Here is an 18869-nt window from a genome sequence, read left to right as displayed (position 1 = left end):
TGCAATTTGTGAACTTTCATGGCTGTTGCACTGCTCCAACACATAGTACAATTTATGCGATTCATGGCAAGTTTCTCAAAACAGGATCCGTTCTTGACAAAATACACAATGGAAGGCCTGAAACTAGCATCACTGAGCCCGAACTGCTAGAGCAGGCGTGTGCGCGCAGTCAGTGAAAGTATCCGAAGAGCTGCACTGGAACTTAGCATCAACTAAAGTTTGAATCCGCGGATGGTTCAAGATTGCTAAAGCTTTACCTTTACAGATGCATTGAGCATCATAAACTTCTGCTTTTAAGTCTTTGAACAACTTGAAGGCGGTACGGGTAAACCTAGAATCAGCCGAATCGACCTTTTGTTGATGTAGAGTTTCAACGCATGCCTCTTGGTAGACTTCTCCTGGCTTTGCGCGAACACCTGCTCAAGGAGTTCGGTGTTTTCATCAGAGGTAGTAGCGGCAGGTTTTCCGCTGTGTGGTTTGTCAATAACTGATTCTGTTTCGAGCAATCTTACATGGATAGTATAAATTGTACTACCCATTGGAGCAGTGCAACGGCCATAAAGCTTCACAAAGTGGCAATGAACTTCTCGCCTGGTGGCAACGCTGCTCCAATGTCGATTGGCGAAATGATTACAAAAACTGCAAACCCGAACCCGTTATATAAAAAATGTATTAAAAAAAATAAAGCCCTAATTTGGACGTTTTTTTCTTGTTACCTTACGGTATGGTTTTATTATCATATAATATTACTACTTTTTCCACTTTATTTTTCAAAACATGACATATTATTATTTATTATCACAACTTTATTCCCATACAATGACTTTTTTCCCCCTCTTAATTCACATTACTTTAACTTTTTTTTTTTTTTTACTCTGTAATTTCAGCGTGGCCCTAACACTTTTTGGTAAACCACACACAGGGAAGCATGAAAATATTTGGAATCAAACCGAGAAGCAAATCCCTAAGACAAGAAGAACCCACACACACCACCAAAACAGACTGAAAAAACAAACAAAACAAAAACAGGCAACTCCATATGATAGTGCATTCACAAAAAAACACAAGCTACAGAACAATAAATATGTTTTGTCTTTTTTGCAGCATTGCAGCTATTTCTCTTCACTGTGTTAATGCGGACATGGACCAGGTGTTTTAGTACCATGTCCAAATTGGCATGTGAACTAAAAAAAAAAAAAAATTTTTTTAAAGTACTACATGGCAAAACAACTGAAATCAAATAAGACAATGTTAAAGAACAATTGTTTGGTTGTCTTTTCAAAATGGATGGCTTGTAATCCCTTTCACCCTAAGACTACATGCGTCTCACTCATTCATTCACTAACACACACTCACACATGCAGGCTATTACAATCGAACCATGAAGCAAGTGAGCTTTCAAACAAACGCAGGCAAACTAGTGTTTTGTTTTGTTTCCCCTGTAACACCACTTGCATGTGATTGGGCGCAACTGAAACAGACTGAAAGGGAAATTAAAATCATGACAAAAATAATAATCATAATAATCCAAAATGTCATATGTGCTTGTTCGGTAGGCAATAAGGTTCTGAGAAATGTCACTCATCTCGAGGCAAGATGGCTATCACACACGGTCCAAGGTCGGCGTCCGAGTGCATCAAACAGGATTTGGGGAGGGGGGGGGGACACACGGGGGTTCCTGTGTCTACTTTGCAGCACTACGACCACAATGAGCACGACACAGCTTACAAGCCTGGCACACATGCATGCACACCTGATGATGGAGGGCAAGTGGGGGTGGGAGGGGGGTGTCACAGGGGGGCGTCCCCTGCCCCCGCCACCCGGTACGGCACAACACACACTTCACTGGAAGCCATGCCTGCAGATAGCCGCGTTAGCGTGGATGGCGTCTACAGTGTTTCCCCCTGCTATATCATTCATTTCATTTGCACCCCCGTTATAGCTATACATCGTTGATTTTGTTTTTTGTTTGGGGGCGGCGGGGCGCGTTTTACAGTCAAGTCTGAATTTAGAGTGGCGGGCTTTTAGTGAAGTGCTGCAACACGCCAGGCAGCACTGAGATCTGATGGAAGAGATGCAGCGAAGTTAAGAGCATAATATTCTTTGTTCCCACAGAGTAGAGATGCTTACACACAGGTGTCAAACCCGCGGCTCCGGGGGCCAGATTCGGCCCGCTAAATCAGTTTTTGTGGCCCGCAAAAAGCAAATCATGTGCGTCGAATTCGTTTCTTGCTAAAATACCAAAAATTCTCCTCACTTTTAATACCGATGTGATATTGCAAGCATTTTTTTGTTACCAATTCCCTTTTCAAAATAAACTCAATAATATTAGAATAAACAACTTTTTACTGGCTTCTGATTTCAGAAGTGAATAACCATCAATTTTTTTGTGTATATCTAATAATATGTTGCGATCATACATTTATATGTGTGTACAGTCATAATGGCCGGCAACAAAAATGAGTTTGACACTCCTGGCTTAAAAGTATTGTAGTATGGCTCTGTTTGTATGTATTGCTGCTCTGTGTGTGTTAAAGTAGCAGTTGTTTGAAGGGTTATAATTACTGTAACATCTCTGCTAATTTGCATTAGCCCGTCTGTGGAATTTTGTATTTTATGACTTTCGTTAGGCGGCGCAGTGTGGGACTGGTTAGAGCGTCTGCCTCACAGTTCTGAGGACCGGGGTTCAATCCCCGGCCCCGCCAGTGTGGAGTTTGCATGTTCTCCCCGTGCCTGCGTGGGTTTTGTCCGGGCACTCCGGTTTCCTCCCACATCCCAAAAACATGCATTGTAGGTTGATTGAAGACTCTAAATTGCCCGTAGGTGTTAATGTGAGTACGAATGCTTGTTTGTGTATGTGTGCCCTGCGATTGGCTGGCAACCAGTTCAGGGTGTAGCCCGCGTCTCCTGCTCGATGATAGCTGGTACAGGCTCCAGCACTCCCGCGACCCTTGTGTGGATAAGCGGCTCAGAAAATTGATGGATGGACTTTCGTTAGACGAAATTATATAATTTGGTTGAACGTTTTGGTGGTTAAATATAGAATTTTTAATTCTCCTTTCTCAGTTTAATGTGTCTGTTTTACAGCAAAGTTCAACTGGGAGTGCCAAATGAAGCTTGAAGCAAGCACGCTGGCCCTCTGATTTGGAGAACTGTGCGAGCGAGTCTTCTTTTCATTTCCTCAAAGTATCGTTATACGATAGTCTCCCTTTTCTGAACGGCGAGAGTGTGAGAACAGGTGCCAAGGAATTTTTTTTTTTAAGGTGTGTTGTAATAAGTTGAAATGTAACAGGGGTGAAACTATATAAAAAGTATTTTTTCTATGGTCTCTCTATATCACGGATTTGCACCTATCAGGGGTGGATCTGAAACATATCCCCTGCGATAAACGGGGGCTCACTGTAAATCCATAAGAAACATAACATAGAAGGGGGCGGGGGTTGTCCACAATTTTTGGCCTTTGTACATACAACGCACGCTATTAGCCCCCCCCCCCTGCCTGGTTTTCTAAAGGTGGGCTATCTGTCACACAAACTCTCAAGTTGCTACACAACACTGTTACTCGGTAAATACTCAATCAGTACTATAGCACACCACAAGCATTGGGCTACATACCAATCATGCTTTTGTGTAATGTTCTATACAGATGTGCTTGTGTGTGTGTGTGTGTGTGTGTGTGTGTGTATAAGGGGCTGGGCGGTTCACACAGCATGTCTCAGCACATCTTTCTATGGCCGTTCCTGCCATTTTCTAGTACATCCACTTAGTCAGCCCAGTCTTCAAAATGTGTCCACCGCATCCCTGCTTGTGTTCTGCATGTGTCTGTGTGTGTGCTTTTTTTTTTTATCCTACCCTGCCACCCCCCAAAAGAGGGGGAGCGAGGAGGCCCCCCCAGTCAAATCCCCCTGAAGGGGAGCGAGTGGAGGATTGTGGGATGTGAGACTGCAGGCGGCGGGAACCGCCATCAACTGTCGGGGTTGAGCTGGGTTTCAATGTCCACTCTGCAGATGGGGCACTTCCGGCTGGTTGCCAGCCACTGGTCCACGCACGCTTGGTGGAACAGGTGCATGCAGGGTAATCTCCTAAACACATACACACAGAGGAGACAGTTCAGTGAAACGATACACGGCGGTACCTTGACTTACAAGTTTATTTCATTCTGTGACCAGGCTCTTAACTCAAAACACCTGTCGCTAAAGCCATCTTTCCCCATTGAAATGAAGGGAAATTGTATTAAACAATTCCAACCGGAAAAAAAAACAACAACACTAACACTAGATATTTTTGTAATGTGTTTTAATAAGAAAAAACAGCAATCCATAGTATTGTACTATATAAATACATGCAGTCATACTGCAAAATAATGAAATAGAATGTAAGTGCATTGTGATTTCATGCTTTAATTCACCAGACAACGTGCTGCTCTTTCTGGTGTGCACGTCTTGGACGCCAGGGGGCAGTACAATAAACACATGGATACAACATTTGATGGTGGAACACAAAGACCAAGCTGCAGTAATTTCAATTGTATTTCACACAGCATAAAGAATAAATGCCTGTGAGTGTTGTTATATTCACTGTCTGCATGTGTTGCTGCACCAGTTGTGTTCAAATATGCATTGTTTAAAGGTTTATAACTAGGGCGACATTGATGCTAGTTTCATTAGCTTGTCTATGGTATTTTGTATTGTGCGTTAACATTAAGCTAGCTGACCGTCATAAGACAACTTTGAAGCGCATAATTCTCCTTGTTTTAGGTTTAGTTGTACTGTAAAAACTTTAAATGGGAGTGAAAAGAGATAATTTTTAAATAGTTTTAACCCTCCCTCATTTAAAATTGTCACGTCGTGAAGCGTTAGTGGCATAAGAGATTTTCAGGGCCAGAAGAGGGACACAAGAAATCCAGGCCCAACTGGTTTTCTCCATAAATAATCTGAAGGTGAAATCAAACACAGCAAGCGCAACTGGTTCCAATGTAGTTACAATGCTAAAACCAATTAGGGATTCACAATTTGGCTGCAAACAGCACAGGGCGCAAAAAAAAAAAAAAAAAACATTGAAAAAAAAAATATATATATATCCAACAGCACATGCAGGGAAATTTAAAACAGATGGTTCCAACTAGGTGGAATACTAAGAATAATTGTTTTGTTGTGACGTATTTATTGGAGGCATTAGGAATTTCACAGAGTGCAAGAAATCTAAGAATCTAACGGTGATTCAGAAGTAATCCATTTTATACTGCATGCTGCAGAATTTGAACGTGAAGAAATGTAACGGGAAAAGTCTGAACATTCCCTATGTTTTATTTTTTCTTGTCTAAGTTGAATTGTACGGGACTAATTTCTCAAAAATAATTTCTTCTTTGGATAAAGCCTCCATTGTGGGAAGATGTTTGATTTAGTAAGCTTTGCTATCCAAAATAATGTATTTATTGATAGAACTAGAAAAACACAGATGGCAGTAATGCTTATATTGAGAGGGACTGAAAATAAATTCTCAATACAAATAACTGTCCTTCCTGAAGCATATCGAAGAATTTTATCTTTTTCTTCATGGTCAGGACCTTCCTCTGGTTTCCTTAGGCTGATTACCAAACGCCTTTGAAGATTCAAGCCACTTGAGGGCCATATATTGACTTTTTATCAAAGTTGATATTTTTCCAAGAATGTACAGTATTTATATTAAAGCACAAACTTGTAAAAACAGATTTTAAAAACTACTGCGATATAAACTGTAGCTATCCAAACTATAGCGTGCCACGAAGCGTGAACGACAATATAAGGTAAATTGAAGGAAGTTTATTCTTGGGGGGGTAACTGTTTCAAAGCTTTTTTCAAAGCAAAATTCCAAAATGGGGAGAGAAAAAAAAAACAAATGCAAAACTTAGGCCACTGTGCTGCATAAAGGTTTACATTACTCTGATTTCTGTCTTTTTACTGCAGTACAAGCTTAACTCATCTACTCGCGCCAACTTATATTCCTTGCTTGTTACCTGTTACATTCATGAATGTTATTTTTAGATTTACTATGTAAAAAACACACAAAAAAAGCATGCATATGTGTGTCTGTGTGTGTATGTGCTGGTACCTGACATCCTCTCCGTCCTCCAGCATGGACAAACAGATGGTGCACTTCTCGTCGGTGTCCAGCTCCTCGTCGTCCAGACACATCTTCAGGTCCTGCGGGAATCTCTGCAACATCGATACAAGCTCTCCATTACTTCAGTGCGTGTGCATGTGTGTTAGCCTATGCCAGTATGAGCTAAGTATGCTTTGAAGGAGAAGGGGGGGAAAAAAAGTTGGAAATGATGTCTTCTCTCAGAGAGTGAGCCAAATGATCTGACACTCTTCTCCAAATATTTGGGTCACGGTCGCTGTATATACTTATTAAAATTCACTGGAGTGACTCATCCTTCGCGGTGATATGGCGAAGTCGCCACGCTGGTCTCACTTAATTTGCTGCTAGAAATGAGTTTGACCTTTGAACTCACTTCCATACAGTAAGCTTACCTTCTTGTACTTGTGGGGGAAAGTGAATCTCTCGATGGTGGTCTGGACGGCGCCACGGTTCACGTTGCCCAGTCGATCCTCCAGCTGCAAAAGTTCCTGTTTTAAACAAACAGAACACATGAGGCACAGGAGGAGAATTTGCAAATGTGATCAATTTCTGCCAAGATGGGCTGTAGGAGGATGTAAAAGTGGTTATGTTACATTGTGAAGCATTGGAGGCCTAAATGATTTTCAGGACAAGCAGAGAGTGCAAAAAAAGTCAGACCCAACTGGCCCGTTGCCTAAATGGACCGCAGGAGAAATCTGGTTTTGAATCAGAGGTTTTTGTTACAGTATGCTACTGAATTTGAAAGTGAAGAGATTCAAGGGGAAAGTCTGCACATTCTTTCTGTTCTATTTTGACATTTTTTTGTGTCTAACAGGGTTTGATTTAATTGTAAGTGACTGTTGGAATAATGTCTGCTACGGATAAGAATTCTTTTGTTGAAAAAAATGGTTACTAAGGTCAGCCATAAGACAGTATTTTCCAAATAAGAATACAGAGGCCCCCCTGCTATTTCTGGGGGACAGGGACTAGGCTGGACAGCAAATAGTGAAAATCCACAACCATTATCATTGCAATGAAAAAAATTGTGTTTTTTTAAATATTGTTTAAAAAAAAAAAAAAAAAAATGATTATTGAATAAGCAGAGATAAATTGCCAATAAGCATTTTTGGGGTGAGTTCAACCACCTCCCCCCCCCCCCAAAAAAAAGGGGAAAAAAAGAAAAAAAGAATTCTTAAATGGAAAGGAATTTGAAAAAAATGAAACAAAATTGAAAAAAACAAACCTGCCAATAGGTGAATCTGTGGGTGCCAAACCGCGAGTATGCGAGGGTCCACTGTATAAATAATTTGTAAAAATTTACCAAACAATTGATTTCCAGTACTTTCCTTATTTGTTTATTTACCCAAGAAATGTGACTTCCATTATACAATTAGCTATGGATGAAAAAAATGGAAAGCTTTTACTGTGTCCTCACACCTGAAATAAAAGCTCCTTTGAATATGACGGAAAGTTTGAGCGAAAAAAGGACCGATTACTAAATTAATCAGTTTGACAATAGTCAAATCTGAGTTTTCAGACTCCTGGGAGGTCCACGTACAAAAATGAAAATCATATATGTTGTACTGTCTTTATTTATTTTACTTTTAATCTGAAATGAAGTAATGTTTGTTAAAATTAATAATAAAATAACAAATTCAGAACATTTTAAGCTGCATGGTTGTCACTGGACCGCAGGTACATGACAAAAGAAATGTTCTCAATCCTACTCGGGCACAATGCCGTCAGATCGATTTAAAACAAACAACCCCCCTCTCATTACTTTGAATTCGAATTAATTAGCATCACCCACCTCGTAGCTCTCCCTGACGGCAGACGCGTGGCGTGAGGGGTTGAGACTCTGCAGCGCCAGCAGGTGCAGCTGAGGGTACGGGTAGTTGCGGATCTCGTGAACGACCTGGAAGAGGATGGATAAAAGAGGACGGCGTCAGCCCCTGAGGATCGCAGCGGACGACCGGCCGCGTGTCCAGATGATGAATCGTCCAGCGACGCCCCAGGAGGGGGTCTGTCCTGATCCAGACGTAATTGCGGCTTACCACTTGCGTTGAGGCGTTGTTCCTGGGGAAGTGGTGCATCCTGGGAGAGGTCAGGTAGTGCTGATAGTGCTGCGGCAGTGGGTGGATGTGGTACTGGTGTGGCGGGAGTCCTGCGTCCACACTTAGATCCCTAGGCAGAAAAAAAACTCCCTTTATGCTCCGAGGTGACATCTTATGTACAGAGGTACCTTGATTTACAAGTTGAATTCGTTCCATGACCAAATTCATAACTCATTTTATTTCAAATTAATTGAAATGCCATTAATTAAAAAAATATTGGATTAAAAAATATAGTATTTTTGTGCAAAATAGTGTCACAAGCCGAGATTCGAACTCCAAAGCTTAATCCTGTGTGGCAGACGTGCTTACCACTAACCACCATGTTGCCCCAGTTGCACACTAGCCTAAGAAATAATACAATAGTTGTTTTTCTGCACAGCTGCCACCAAAACTGCTTCCATACAGATATGTGAAAAATCCCATCAGCTACCACAATATGGATCATTTGATACGCTTTCACACCGGGTGGTATTCACAGAGGGGACGACATGCTGATTCTGGAATGTTTAGAATGTTACTCTTTTTAACAGAGTCGTTTGAGCTTTGAACAAAAGGCTAAGATGTTCACGCTAGCGTGGTCACTGGTTTCTGTCAGCAGTCCCAAACCAGTACCAGGCTACACAGAGAGACTGAACGAAAAGCATTTTATTGAGCATCAATGTCTGAAAGAAGTTTATTCCTTCATCTTCCGTTCCGCTTATCTTCACCAGGGTCGCGGGCTCAAGTTGGTCGCCAGCCAATCGCAGGGCACATAGAAACAAACAACCATTCGCGCACAAATTCACACCTAAGGGCAATTTAGAGTCTTCAATCAACCTACCATGCATGTTTTTGGGATGTGGGAGGAAACCGGCGTGCCCGGAGAAAACCCACGCAGGCACGGGGAGAACATGCAAACTTCACACAGGGGGGGCCGGGATTTGAACACCTCAGAACTGTGAGGCAGATGTGCTAACCATTCGTCCACCGTGCCGCCGTCTGAAAGAAGTTTTTGTTTTTGTAAATCAGGTCCACCTATGACTCCGTACACATCTCAAAGTGTCCGTCGCAAGAATGTGAGTGAGTAAAAAATAAGGCCACAAGCTGGCGAAACTGAATACAACAAATTTTTTTTAAAATATGATCCACAGACTACAACTTCCAAGGAAAAATAAGGCTGCATTTAAGAGAGAAAATCAGTGGTACTTCTTACAGTAAAACATGTGACAGCAGGCCCGCGAATGAGGCAATAAAGCCTTCAAAATTGCTTCCCCCCCCCCAAAAAAAACTGAATACCTCGCTTCCATTTTCAACATCCTTATCCTTATGAAGCAGGATTTTCTTCAATGACGGTGACCAAAACAAAATTACTGAACATTAAGTAATACATTGTGTCCAATTACCCATAAATGGGACGAGCTCGTTGAAGAGAAATTAGCGTAATTATAATAGCTACATTCAGCGTAATGGTGAGCTGTATTTTTTAATAAATTGCTTCTATGCCGGCCCCTCAAAATGTTGCCTTACATGAATACAGTCTGTGGCACACAAAAAAAAAAGGGTTGAAGAATATTAAGCCAGCTCGGTGAAAGAGTGGTTAGAACGTCTACATCACAGGCGAAAAGTTTTGGGTTCCAATCTCTGGCTTCTTGCCATATTCCCAAAAGAAGCTTGTTAGGTTCATTCAAGACTAAATTGTCAATAGGTGTGAATGGCTTCGCTCACCCGCAACCCGAATGAGGACAAGTGCTATCTAAAATGGATGGAAGTATGAGATTATGCATTCCCAAAAATAAGAATGCTCATTTTTAGACTGAGAAATGTTTTGCTGGATTTCATATTAATATTTTTTAATGAAAATGAAACTGCGGCAACATAAAAAGTGTCTCGAGTGCAAATTCTGCTGCTAACATTTCATGTCTCTAGGTTAAACCTCAGAAAACTCATTACTACCCATTAATGTTACAACTCCCATGAGGTATACGGGCTGTTTACTGCTCATGTTTGCTGTTCAAAGGAACTTGATCTTTGTCCTCATTTCCTTGAATAAAACTCAAGTACAAACATGTTCTAATAGCACCTAATTTAGGATAATCACATTTTGCCAGTTCAAACGAAACAGCGGGTTTGTGGACTTTTTACAAGGGCTGCATGCAGGCGTGTTTCCTACCAGTCTGTTCCCTCAGCCAAGTAGCGAGGCTGCTGCACCACCGGCTGTGGTGGGACGTGCAGAGGCGGCGCAAACTCATAGCCTGGACGCAGTCTGTGGGGCTGGTGAGGGACCCTCTCTGATGTGCGTCTACTGACACAAATAGGGACACTTTTTTTTTTATAAGGAAGTCAGAAATGTATATGGTTTCCCACAGCAAACATTGTTAAGATCTGAATGAATGAGGACGACCCTGGCGAGACATATGAAGACATTCAATGGAACGGAATCACAACTCACATTCACCACACCTATGGACAATTTAAAGTCTGAAATAAAACTCATGTTTTTGGAAATAGAAAACTTTAGGGCCTGAGTCAGGATTCAAAGCCAGAAGCGACAGACCACTTTACAGGGCAAGGAACCATATTTGGTACCTTAAGTCTAAAAGGATGCCAAGTGACTTCTCGTATCGGCAAGAAACAGTCATGATAACAATCAAAAGGTTATTAAAAATATACTGTATTTATATTATACCAGTATCACATATTAATCAAAAATAATGGCAATAAATAACAAAGATGATTTTAATGATTCATTATTAACTACACATAAATCATTTATTGTTTTATTTAATGCTCTACAGTAATTTTGGTGGATTGTATTTATTTATTAATAAATTACCCTTGTCATAGCGTATTTCCATGAGTGCCCTTTAAATGACAAATTTATTTATTTATTCATTCTTTATTTATCCAGGCAAGGCAATTGAGAATAGATTGTCAATGCCGACCTGAGTGCAGACAGCAGGTCCTGAAGGTGCTGTTACTGTAATCTGTTTTAATTACAGTATTAAATTATCATTGCCTGACCAGACAGGTGAATGGATAATTATGATCCTCACTTACATGTGAAGCACATTTGATCGCCATTAAGTGCACGTACAGCTGTACAGTCTATAACTGCGGTATTGAAAATTCTGTTCAATTTGCTCAGTTGTTATTCACAGGCATACCAGGAACAATTATATTATATAAACAGATTATATTAATAATTGGCAAGAAGAAGTGCGCATCTGTGACTTTGATTCAGCTATTGTGTTTTGTTCTCATGATACGTATTGTACAAGTGTACCTAATATTGGGGTCGGGGCACTTGTGTAAGTTGGGGTGGGGAGGCAGTACCTGTTGGGCGGCAGGATGTGTCGGTGCTGGGCCTCGAGGATCTGCTGCTGGAGGAGGTATTGCTGGTGTAATGCCTGAGGTAGGAAGGGAGGGGCGGGGATGTCCTGGAACTGGGGGGCGGGCATGGGGTTGAGGGACGGGTGGTGTAGCGGGGGTCCGTGCTGGTGGCCGGGCGGGGCCAGGTGGGGGTTGATGCCCGACTGCGGCTGGCCCGGGTGGGGCATGGGGAAGTCCATGGGCAGCGGGGCCTGGGGCCCTAGCTGGAAGTGCCGGCAAGAGGTAGCATGGCTGTGCTGCTGCTGCTGTTGCCGGGTGAAATGGGATCCTGGGGGCGGAGAAGCAGAACACGTCAGGCACGCCAACACCAAAAACGAGTGGGAATTAATTGTGGGTGAAATGTGGTGTCACGATATATGTATGCGTGTGTATTGACATAGCATGTTAATGAAGCCCTACCTCATACCTACGGTGACAAAATGCTTCTGTGGGGGTGGGACAATGATGGATACCACAAGTGTCACCGAAACCAAACACCAAAATGAGCTCCGTAAATGTGCGAGCCGCCATTTCGGGATCCTTTCCTGCTCTTGGAAGCGGACGAAGCACTGAACTACAGTGGAACCTCAGCATTCTCACGACTGATCGTACAAAATGTACTATACAGTGCTGCCTTGAGATACGAATGACCCGACTTGCGACAGGCATATATTCTTTATCTCAGCAAAGAACAACTAATATTACTGCGGCTTTCTGAGAAGTAACCGTCTCCATGTATGTACTATACATGTATGTGCTATACTGCCCCAGGTGGTCAAGGCACACACACCAGAAGGAGCAGCACAATGTCTATTGAATTGAAGCAAAACATTTGGCAAAAACTGTTTTAATTCTTTATATTATACTCAATATTGTCATTACTGTATCTTTTTATAGAGTACAATATAATTTATCTTATTTTAAAAAACATTAACAAAATGTTTGTTTTTGGGGGGGGCGGGGGGGGGGTTGGAACAGATTAATGACATTTCTATATACAGTAGTTCAAGGGGGAAATAGGAATTGTGATTAAAGTGTTTTGAGTTACGAACCTCGTCACAGAAGAAATTAAAATCGTATCTCAAGGCTTCACTGTATTTGTAGTTTAAACTGTCACTATCCAACAAACTATGATGCCAAAACACTTCAAATTATTTTACCTCATTTTACAAAATCACCCTCAAAAATTAAGTCAACAAATAATTTGATTTGGGGGAGAAAAAAAAATAAAACATTCACTGGATGTGCATGTTTACAGTACACGCACATGCAGCAAAGACTAAGTTCTTCCGACAACCCAAGCTAAACTTAACTCTTCCCCAACATACAAAGATCTTAATACAGTCGAGATGAATGCCAAATTACGACACTTCTATTAGCAAGGTCTTTGACGCCATCTTGGGCCGTGAGGAAAAAGCACAAAAAAAAGGTGAATAGGAGCTTTTGGGCAAACAGCTAAAGATTGGTTCCACAGAAATAAAAGGGAAATTTTAATTTGTGACTAATTAACAGCGAATAGGCAGGGTTCACTGTACGTTACAGCATGTTTCTCTGGTTAAGCAACACAACTTGGTCGATAATTAACAGTGATTCAGTACACGCATAGCACATGACTATTCAGGCTATTCAGTATGAATAAATCCACAAGAACAAAAGAATGGAACATACACTAAAAGTGAGCTTAATTATTGCATCATCAAAAGGTGAGTACACAAGACACCGATTTTGCGTTATTTTATTTATTTATTTTTTTACTTCATATGACGGCTAATAAATGTTGGAAAGAGTTCGAGAGATGATTTGCATTAGCTCTTACAGGAAAAACGGTTCTGAAATCCAAGCCGGAAATTGACCATCCTTCCGGAAAGTATCGTATTTGCCCTGAAAGGTTCCACTGTAATTTCACTTTTTTTTTTTACGTTACTTCATACATGCATCATATTTGATATTATCGTTTACTGCTTATCCCTATTTGCGCCCTTGCCACAACATTCAGTTACTTAGAAATAACTTGTTTTTTTTCTTTTTAATATAAACTCGTCCCGACCACAACTATTTGGCAAGCGGCGTACACGGACAGTCGAGGCACAGCAAGCTTTTCTTGTTCAGCCGTGTGTTTTTAATGCATCACATGTGTTTTGAAAGGCTTTTTGTGGAAAGAACATTATTTGGGACATCCATTTGGCAAAGCTGAATGTTCCACAAAGACAATAACATGGTTCTCTCATTTATTTTTTAAAATGGCTAGTCTGCATCGCAGTTTCTGGAACGAAGTGAGGAAATCAAAACGAACGTGTCAAAGGGCTGAGGGCTCGTAACTGCAGCCAGGCAGCAGACAGGAAGTGACCTTGCGAGGTCAAGTTTAAGGTGTGGGGGGGGGGGGCACAGAGGACATTTTAGGAGAGGGTGTGACAGCCACCACGAATGAGAGCAGATAGGCTGGTACGGGCGCTGTGATGGAGGAAGCGTGGAGAATCATCTATCTTTTGTCACAGCAGGAGAGGAGGTGGGTGAGGGTGGAGGGAGGTGGGACGAGGGACGGGGGGGAGGAGGGGTGTAGAGGGAGTACAATAAATGGAAATCAGCAAGAAGCACACTGAAGGTTAGGAAAAACACTATATCCTTTATTGAAAAATATTAGTAAATTGTGTTTTTCTTTCGATTTTTTTTTTCTTGTAGTAATAGTATAAAAATCCATGCAACCAAAAATAAACCACATAGACTGAAGGCAAGGCCCACCATGCTCCGTATAGGGTTAAATAAAGGAACAAAAGCAGCATCCAATGAGCTACAGCACATGATTCAAGTACAGCAGGGTAACATCTTTACTACAGAAAGATTACATTGGATTCTCACAGGTCAATGTAGTGAAACCAAAAACAAAATTAAAAAAATATATATGAATCATAAAATGTGACCATGCATTGGAAAAAGTACTATAAAGAGAGACCACAACCAAACAATAGACACGTTATACTAATAGAGAATCTCTTTTAGCAGTGCAGGAAAATATAGGCATCCCTGTGAAATGGATAGCATTTTGGCCTTGTTAGTTAGTGGGGGGATTTTGGAAAGTGATGAACCACCAGTGAGCACGTTTTGCCTGCTGATACAGTGGAACCTCCAAAGTCAAAACGCTGCCTTCAAACCTTGAAAAACTCTGACTGTCATAATAGATGTAACTGTTTTAGAGCACCTGACTAGACCACTAACCGTGCATGTGTTTTGCATTTCCCTTTGGCCTCTTTACAACATTCAAAGCAGAAAAGACTTGCTGTCTCCAAGCGCTTTTGTCAAGCTTTAGCAAGCTTTTCAGTGTCATCATAGTTGGAGATGATCGGCGGTGGCCATTTGCTGGTTTTATGAAGCCATGTTTAGCGTCATGACTGGTTTATGTATGTTAAAGTAGAACTGTTTCAAGGTTTATAACTACCGTAACATCGATGCAAATTTTAAATGTATGGCCTAGAAGTGTTTTTCAAACAAATCCATCGATTTTCCGTGCCGCTTATCCTCACTAGGGTCACGGGCTTGGCCCAGCTATCTTTGGGCGAGAGGCGGGGTACACCCTGAACTGGTCGCCAGCCAATCGAAGGGTACATATTAACAAACAAACCATTCACACTCACATTCACACCAACGGGCAATTTAGAGTCCTCAATTAACCTACCATGCATGTTTTTGGGATGTGGGAAGAAACCGGAGTACCCGGAGAAAACCCATGCAGGCACGGGGAGAACATACAAACTCCCCACAAGCGAGGCCAAACTTGGGTCCTCAGAAATGTGAGGCAGATGTGCTAATCAGTCACCCACCATGCTGCCTTTACTAGTATTTACTATAATTGTGATTTTTAGGTAAGGGATAGACAACACATTCTGACTTTCGGGTTGTGTTATCGTTATAGGAACGGGATTTCGGACTGCCTGTATTACTACTATGGACTGGTTAACTTCTGGCATGACAATTAAGGCTAAAAATGTTACTTACAAGGCATGTACAGTGAATACAAGTTTTTATGATGGTGACATTTGGAGTCACGGAACAGAGTGCGCTCAACCTTCGAGGTGCCACTGCATTCTATACATTATTGTTTTGGAGCCTGTTAAAAAGAGAAGTAGGGCGAGCAGCCCTCACAAGTCAGTGTGATTCAGAGATTTGTTTTTGCAAAAGAGGGAACAAAAGGACTACACAAAATGGAGACAGTTATGGCATGTTGTCGTGTGCAGGTGCAGTGTACCTTCATTCCATTCATTACCAGCAGAAACTCCAAAGTCCAGCCACCCAAAAGGGGTACAATATTCAAACTGATCTTTCTGGAACAATACGCCTTAAAAATTCAAACCATAATCCTGCTTTTTCATTTAGACCATATGAGTGTATAAACATATTCAGAGAGTAAGTAGTTTTACTTGATTTTAGTTTTTTATATATGGTCAACAATCCTAATACAAGCACAGTGTTCCCCCACTATATTGCGCTGAATCGTCTGCACTCCCCACAATTATCGTAGCTTTCTAAGCGATCATTTATGGGTTTTAAAGTACACGAGCAAGACTGAATTTAGAGTTTCCCGCTGTCAGTGTAGTACCATGTTGTGCCGCAAAATGCCAGGCAGAACTGAGGTCTGCTGAGATGTAGCCTAGTTAAGTCCAAGAAGAAGTGGCAGAGAAGGTCCCCAACTAATCTCCAGTCAGTCCAATAGTGCAGAGAGAATATTTACATCTGCTCTGGTTTTATCTGCTGCTGCTCCATCTGTGTTAACCTACCAGTAGGTTAAAGGTTTGTAATTTCCGTTACATCAAGGCTAATTTTCATTAGGCGTTTCACATCAAACGTTAGCATTATGCTAGCAGACTTTGGTTGGACTAAATGATATGGCTTGGTTGAACATTTTAGTGCTTAAATATATATTTAATTCTGCTTTTTGTCAGTTTTACAGTAAACTTCCACTTGGAGTAACAATAAGCCAGAAGCAAGCCCACTTTGCATCTTATTTGGAGAACAGGGTGTGCACAAACAGGCACTAGGAATAATTTAAAAGTGTGTTTTAATAAGTTTAAATATGTGAGTATGCGTATGTGTAAACACGTGAGAGGAGTAAAACTATTTTTTAAAAACATTTATTTATCGCGAAGATTTGTGGTTTTTGGAACATACCCCCGTGATAAACTGCGGTTCATTGTATGAGTGTATGGATTGTTAAATATTACTTAAAGGTCAGTTATCACCATACTTAGTTTTTGACTTGTATCTATATTTATGGCCAGCAAGTGTTTTACATACAAATTGTTACTAACTGTGTCGTCACCACTGTGTTCGCATAGGTTAGTGATAGACTACGTTTATGATAGGGATAGTTTGATCTTGGAACAAATGTATTCAATTTAAATGATTTTCAATGGGAGATAATTATCAAGAACTTAGAATAACCCATCACAGAAGGGCTCGTGTTGGACTTTGGATGTTCCGTTGCACAGCGAAACGCTGATTTCGCCGTCCAAATTGTCACATGAGAACATGTACACTGCACCTTGAGTGAAGAGAAAGGAGGATGAGCCAAATTCTGGTGTTCAACGATGCGAGTGCAGCCGCTTTTGAGATCATGCAAAAATGTATCCACTTGACAGGAATTTACAGCATGTTGTCTATCAAAAGACTGGATGGGAGGTACACAATGACATTCCATTAAAAAAGGAGCTACATGTCCACTCGGGTGCTACAGCAAAAATTTGACAGAAACAAAAGACAAAAAGGTGCTCTGCTCTAAGATGTTAGCTATGTTTTTGTTTTTTTTGTTTTTTAGTTAGCTTGACATGGTTGGAATACATCTTGAAGGGAGGAGGAAGAGGAAGAGGAGAGGGGGAGGGGGTACTTTGTTTTTTTTGTTTTTTTTTTAATACCAATGTCGTCTTCGGATGGAAAGAGGAAATGAAGAAGGGGTTCACAATACAGCTAAATGCAGAGAACAGGCAGAGGCCACGCCACACCACACAGCAGCAGATGATCATTAGCTACACAATGGGGGGACGACAAAGATCTGATAAATGCAGAATGTAGAGCCAGCCTCCATACTATGAAACAGGGAAATAAGAACAGAAATAAAAGCACAATGAAATCACTGATGCCACTGTTGTCAAATTAATGTTACACTGTAGCTTCGTGTGATGTTTTTTTTTTTTTAGCCACTCGCTCGCGTCAAAAAAAAAATGCAAAGCTACTAAGGAAAATAAACAGCTGATGATTTGCAGCAAATTGAGTTTTAAATGTTTTCCGGAGCCAATTCTCTTCGTATCGATTATCACTTTAGTCCATCTACGTGAATAGTCATAAATAATCGCTGTGGCGAAAGCAGATGATCTTCAAATGACATCATCCAGGCACAGATAAACTGACTGACTGGCTGGCTGGTGGCTGGGGAAGGCTACGGCTATTTTGCGGTATTTTTACGGTGCGAACACACCACGGCGTGTAAAAATAGAAAGTGCGCATTGCAATGCAACCCAATTAACATCAGCGAAAAATGGATGGAACAAGCTGATGTGTTGTGTACGGGAATGTTGTGAGGACACAACAGCCGGTGCTTGCTGAATCCTTTGTGACAATTGATTCCGCTTCAGGACGTAGCCAGCCCCTACACGGGTCAGTTAGCTTATCTCGAGTGGTCGTATCTGGACGTTAACCAGGGCCAAATACAGCCGCCAGATATCCGTCATTCGGTGGTTTACGGTCATCTGCGAACAAAGCAAAAACGTCAAAAGCAATTTGGCGACGAATTTGAGCGGAAACGACGAGCTAGCCGACGTGAGCTAAGCCAGCGGCTAAGTTGAGCGCTAACTAGCCAACAGCTGCAGTGAATATTAAGATAAACAGGGCACATGTTTTTAGTGGGGGGCTACAAACAACCTACCACCTACCTCTGTTTCTTACTGAGCCGAATACGGGGAGAACCAGGTATCCGACATGCACTAACACCATCCTGGGATCCTTAGCTTACGACTCCGCTGGGTTATTTGGAGAGAGAGAGAGAGTGCGGTCGTAGTAGTAGCCCATGCGGATCTACATTCAGGCGGCTGGGCTGGCTAGCAGCGCGCGGGCCGAGCAACCGAAGCGTCTGTCTCGCTGACTGACTGACTGCCTGCCTACACTACTGTATTGTAATGGAGCTCCGTCTATGTCTATGTTCGGTGGACTCGAGACACTCGACTGCCTGGGGATGACTGACAAAAGCAGACGTGTCGTTCCGCGGAGCCGGCGAAGGGGGCGCTGTTTCCCCGCGGCGTGACCTCGAGGGACTTACAATTGGCA

The 18869-nt window shown here is 41.7% G+C and overlaps 1 protein-coding gene across 4 annotated transcripts; it reads right to left on the bottom strand.

The window, feature by feature from the left end:
* Positions 1-851: 851 nt before the first annotated feature.
* ark2cb (arkadia (RNF111) C-terminal like ring finger ubiquitin ligase 2Cb) lies at positions 852-18827 on the bottom strand. Of its 4 annotated transcripts, none has more exons than XM_061767726.1 (8): positions 18479-18827; positions 11526-11850; positions 10363-10494; positions 8154-8283; positions 7910-8014; positions 6513-6608; positions 6091-6194; positions 852-4082 (listed from the first exon to the last, which is right to left on the bottom strand). In XM_061767726.1, the coding sequence occupies exons 1-8, from the start codon at positions 18537-18539 to the stop codon at positions 3965-3967; spliced, it is 1071 nt and encodes a 356-aa protein (XP_061623710.1). In that variant the 5' UTR covers positions 18540-18827; the 3' UTR covers positions 852-3964. The 4 variants fall into 4 exon arrangements, 3 of the variants coding, with proteins under 3 accessions (XP_061623710.1, XP_061623712.1, XP_061623711.1); XM_061767728.1 differs by having other exon boundaries at positions 6513-6596; XM_061767727.1 differs by having other exon boundaries at positions 10363-10491.
* Between the last annotated feature and the right edge of the window lie 42 nt (positions 18828-18869).

Source organism: Phyllopteryx taeniolatus, chromosome 3 (assembly GCF_024500385.1).
Source record: "Phyllopteryx taeniolatus isolate TA_2022b chromosome 3, UOR_Ptae_1.2, whole genome shotgun sequence".
NCBI lineage: Eukaryota > Metazoa > Chordata > Actinopteri > Syngnathiformes > Syngnathidae > Phyllopteryx > Phyllopteryx taeniolatus.
This window is presented reverse-complemented; position numbering and strand designations above follow the sequence as displayed.

Excerpts from the sequence above, each read along its gene's own strand:
- ark2cb (XM_061767726.1), bottom strand. The coding sequence starts at position 18,539 with ATGGTGTTAGTGCATGTCGGATACCTGGTTCTCCCCGTATTCGGCTCA. Across the intron at positions 11,851-18,478 it reads CGGCTCAGTAAGAAACAGAG|GATCCCATTTCACCCGGCAA; the intron begins GTAGGTGGTAGG and ends CTCCGCCCCCAG. Across the intron at positions 6,195-6,512 it reads TCCCCCACAAGTACAAGAAG|AGATTCCCGCAGGACCTGAA; the intron begins GTAAGCTTACTG and ends TCGATGTTGCAG.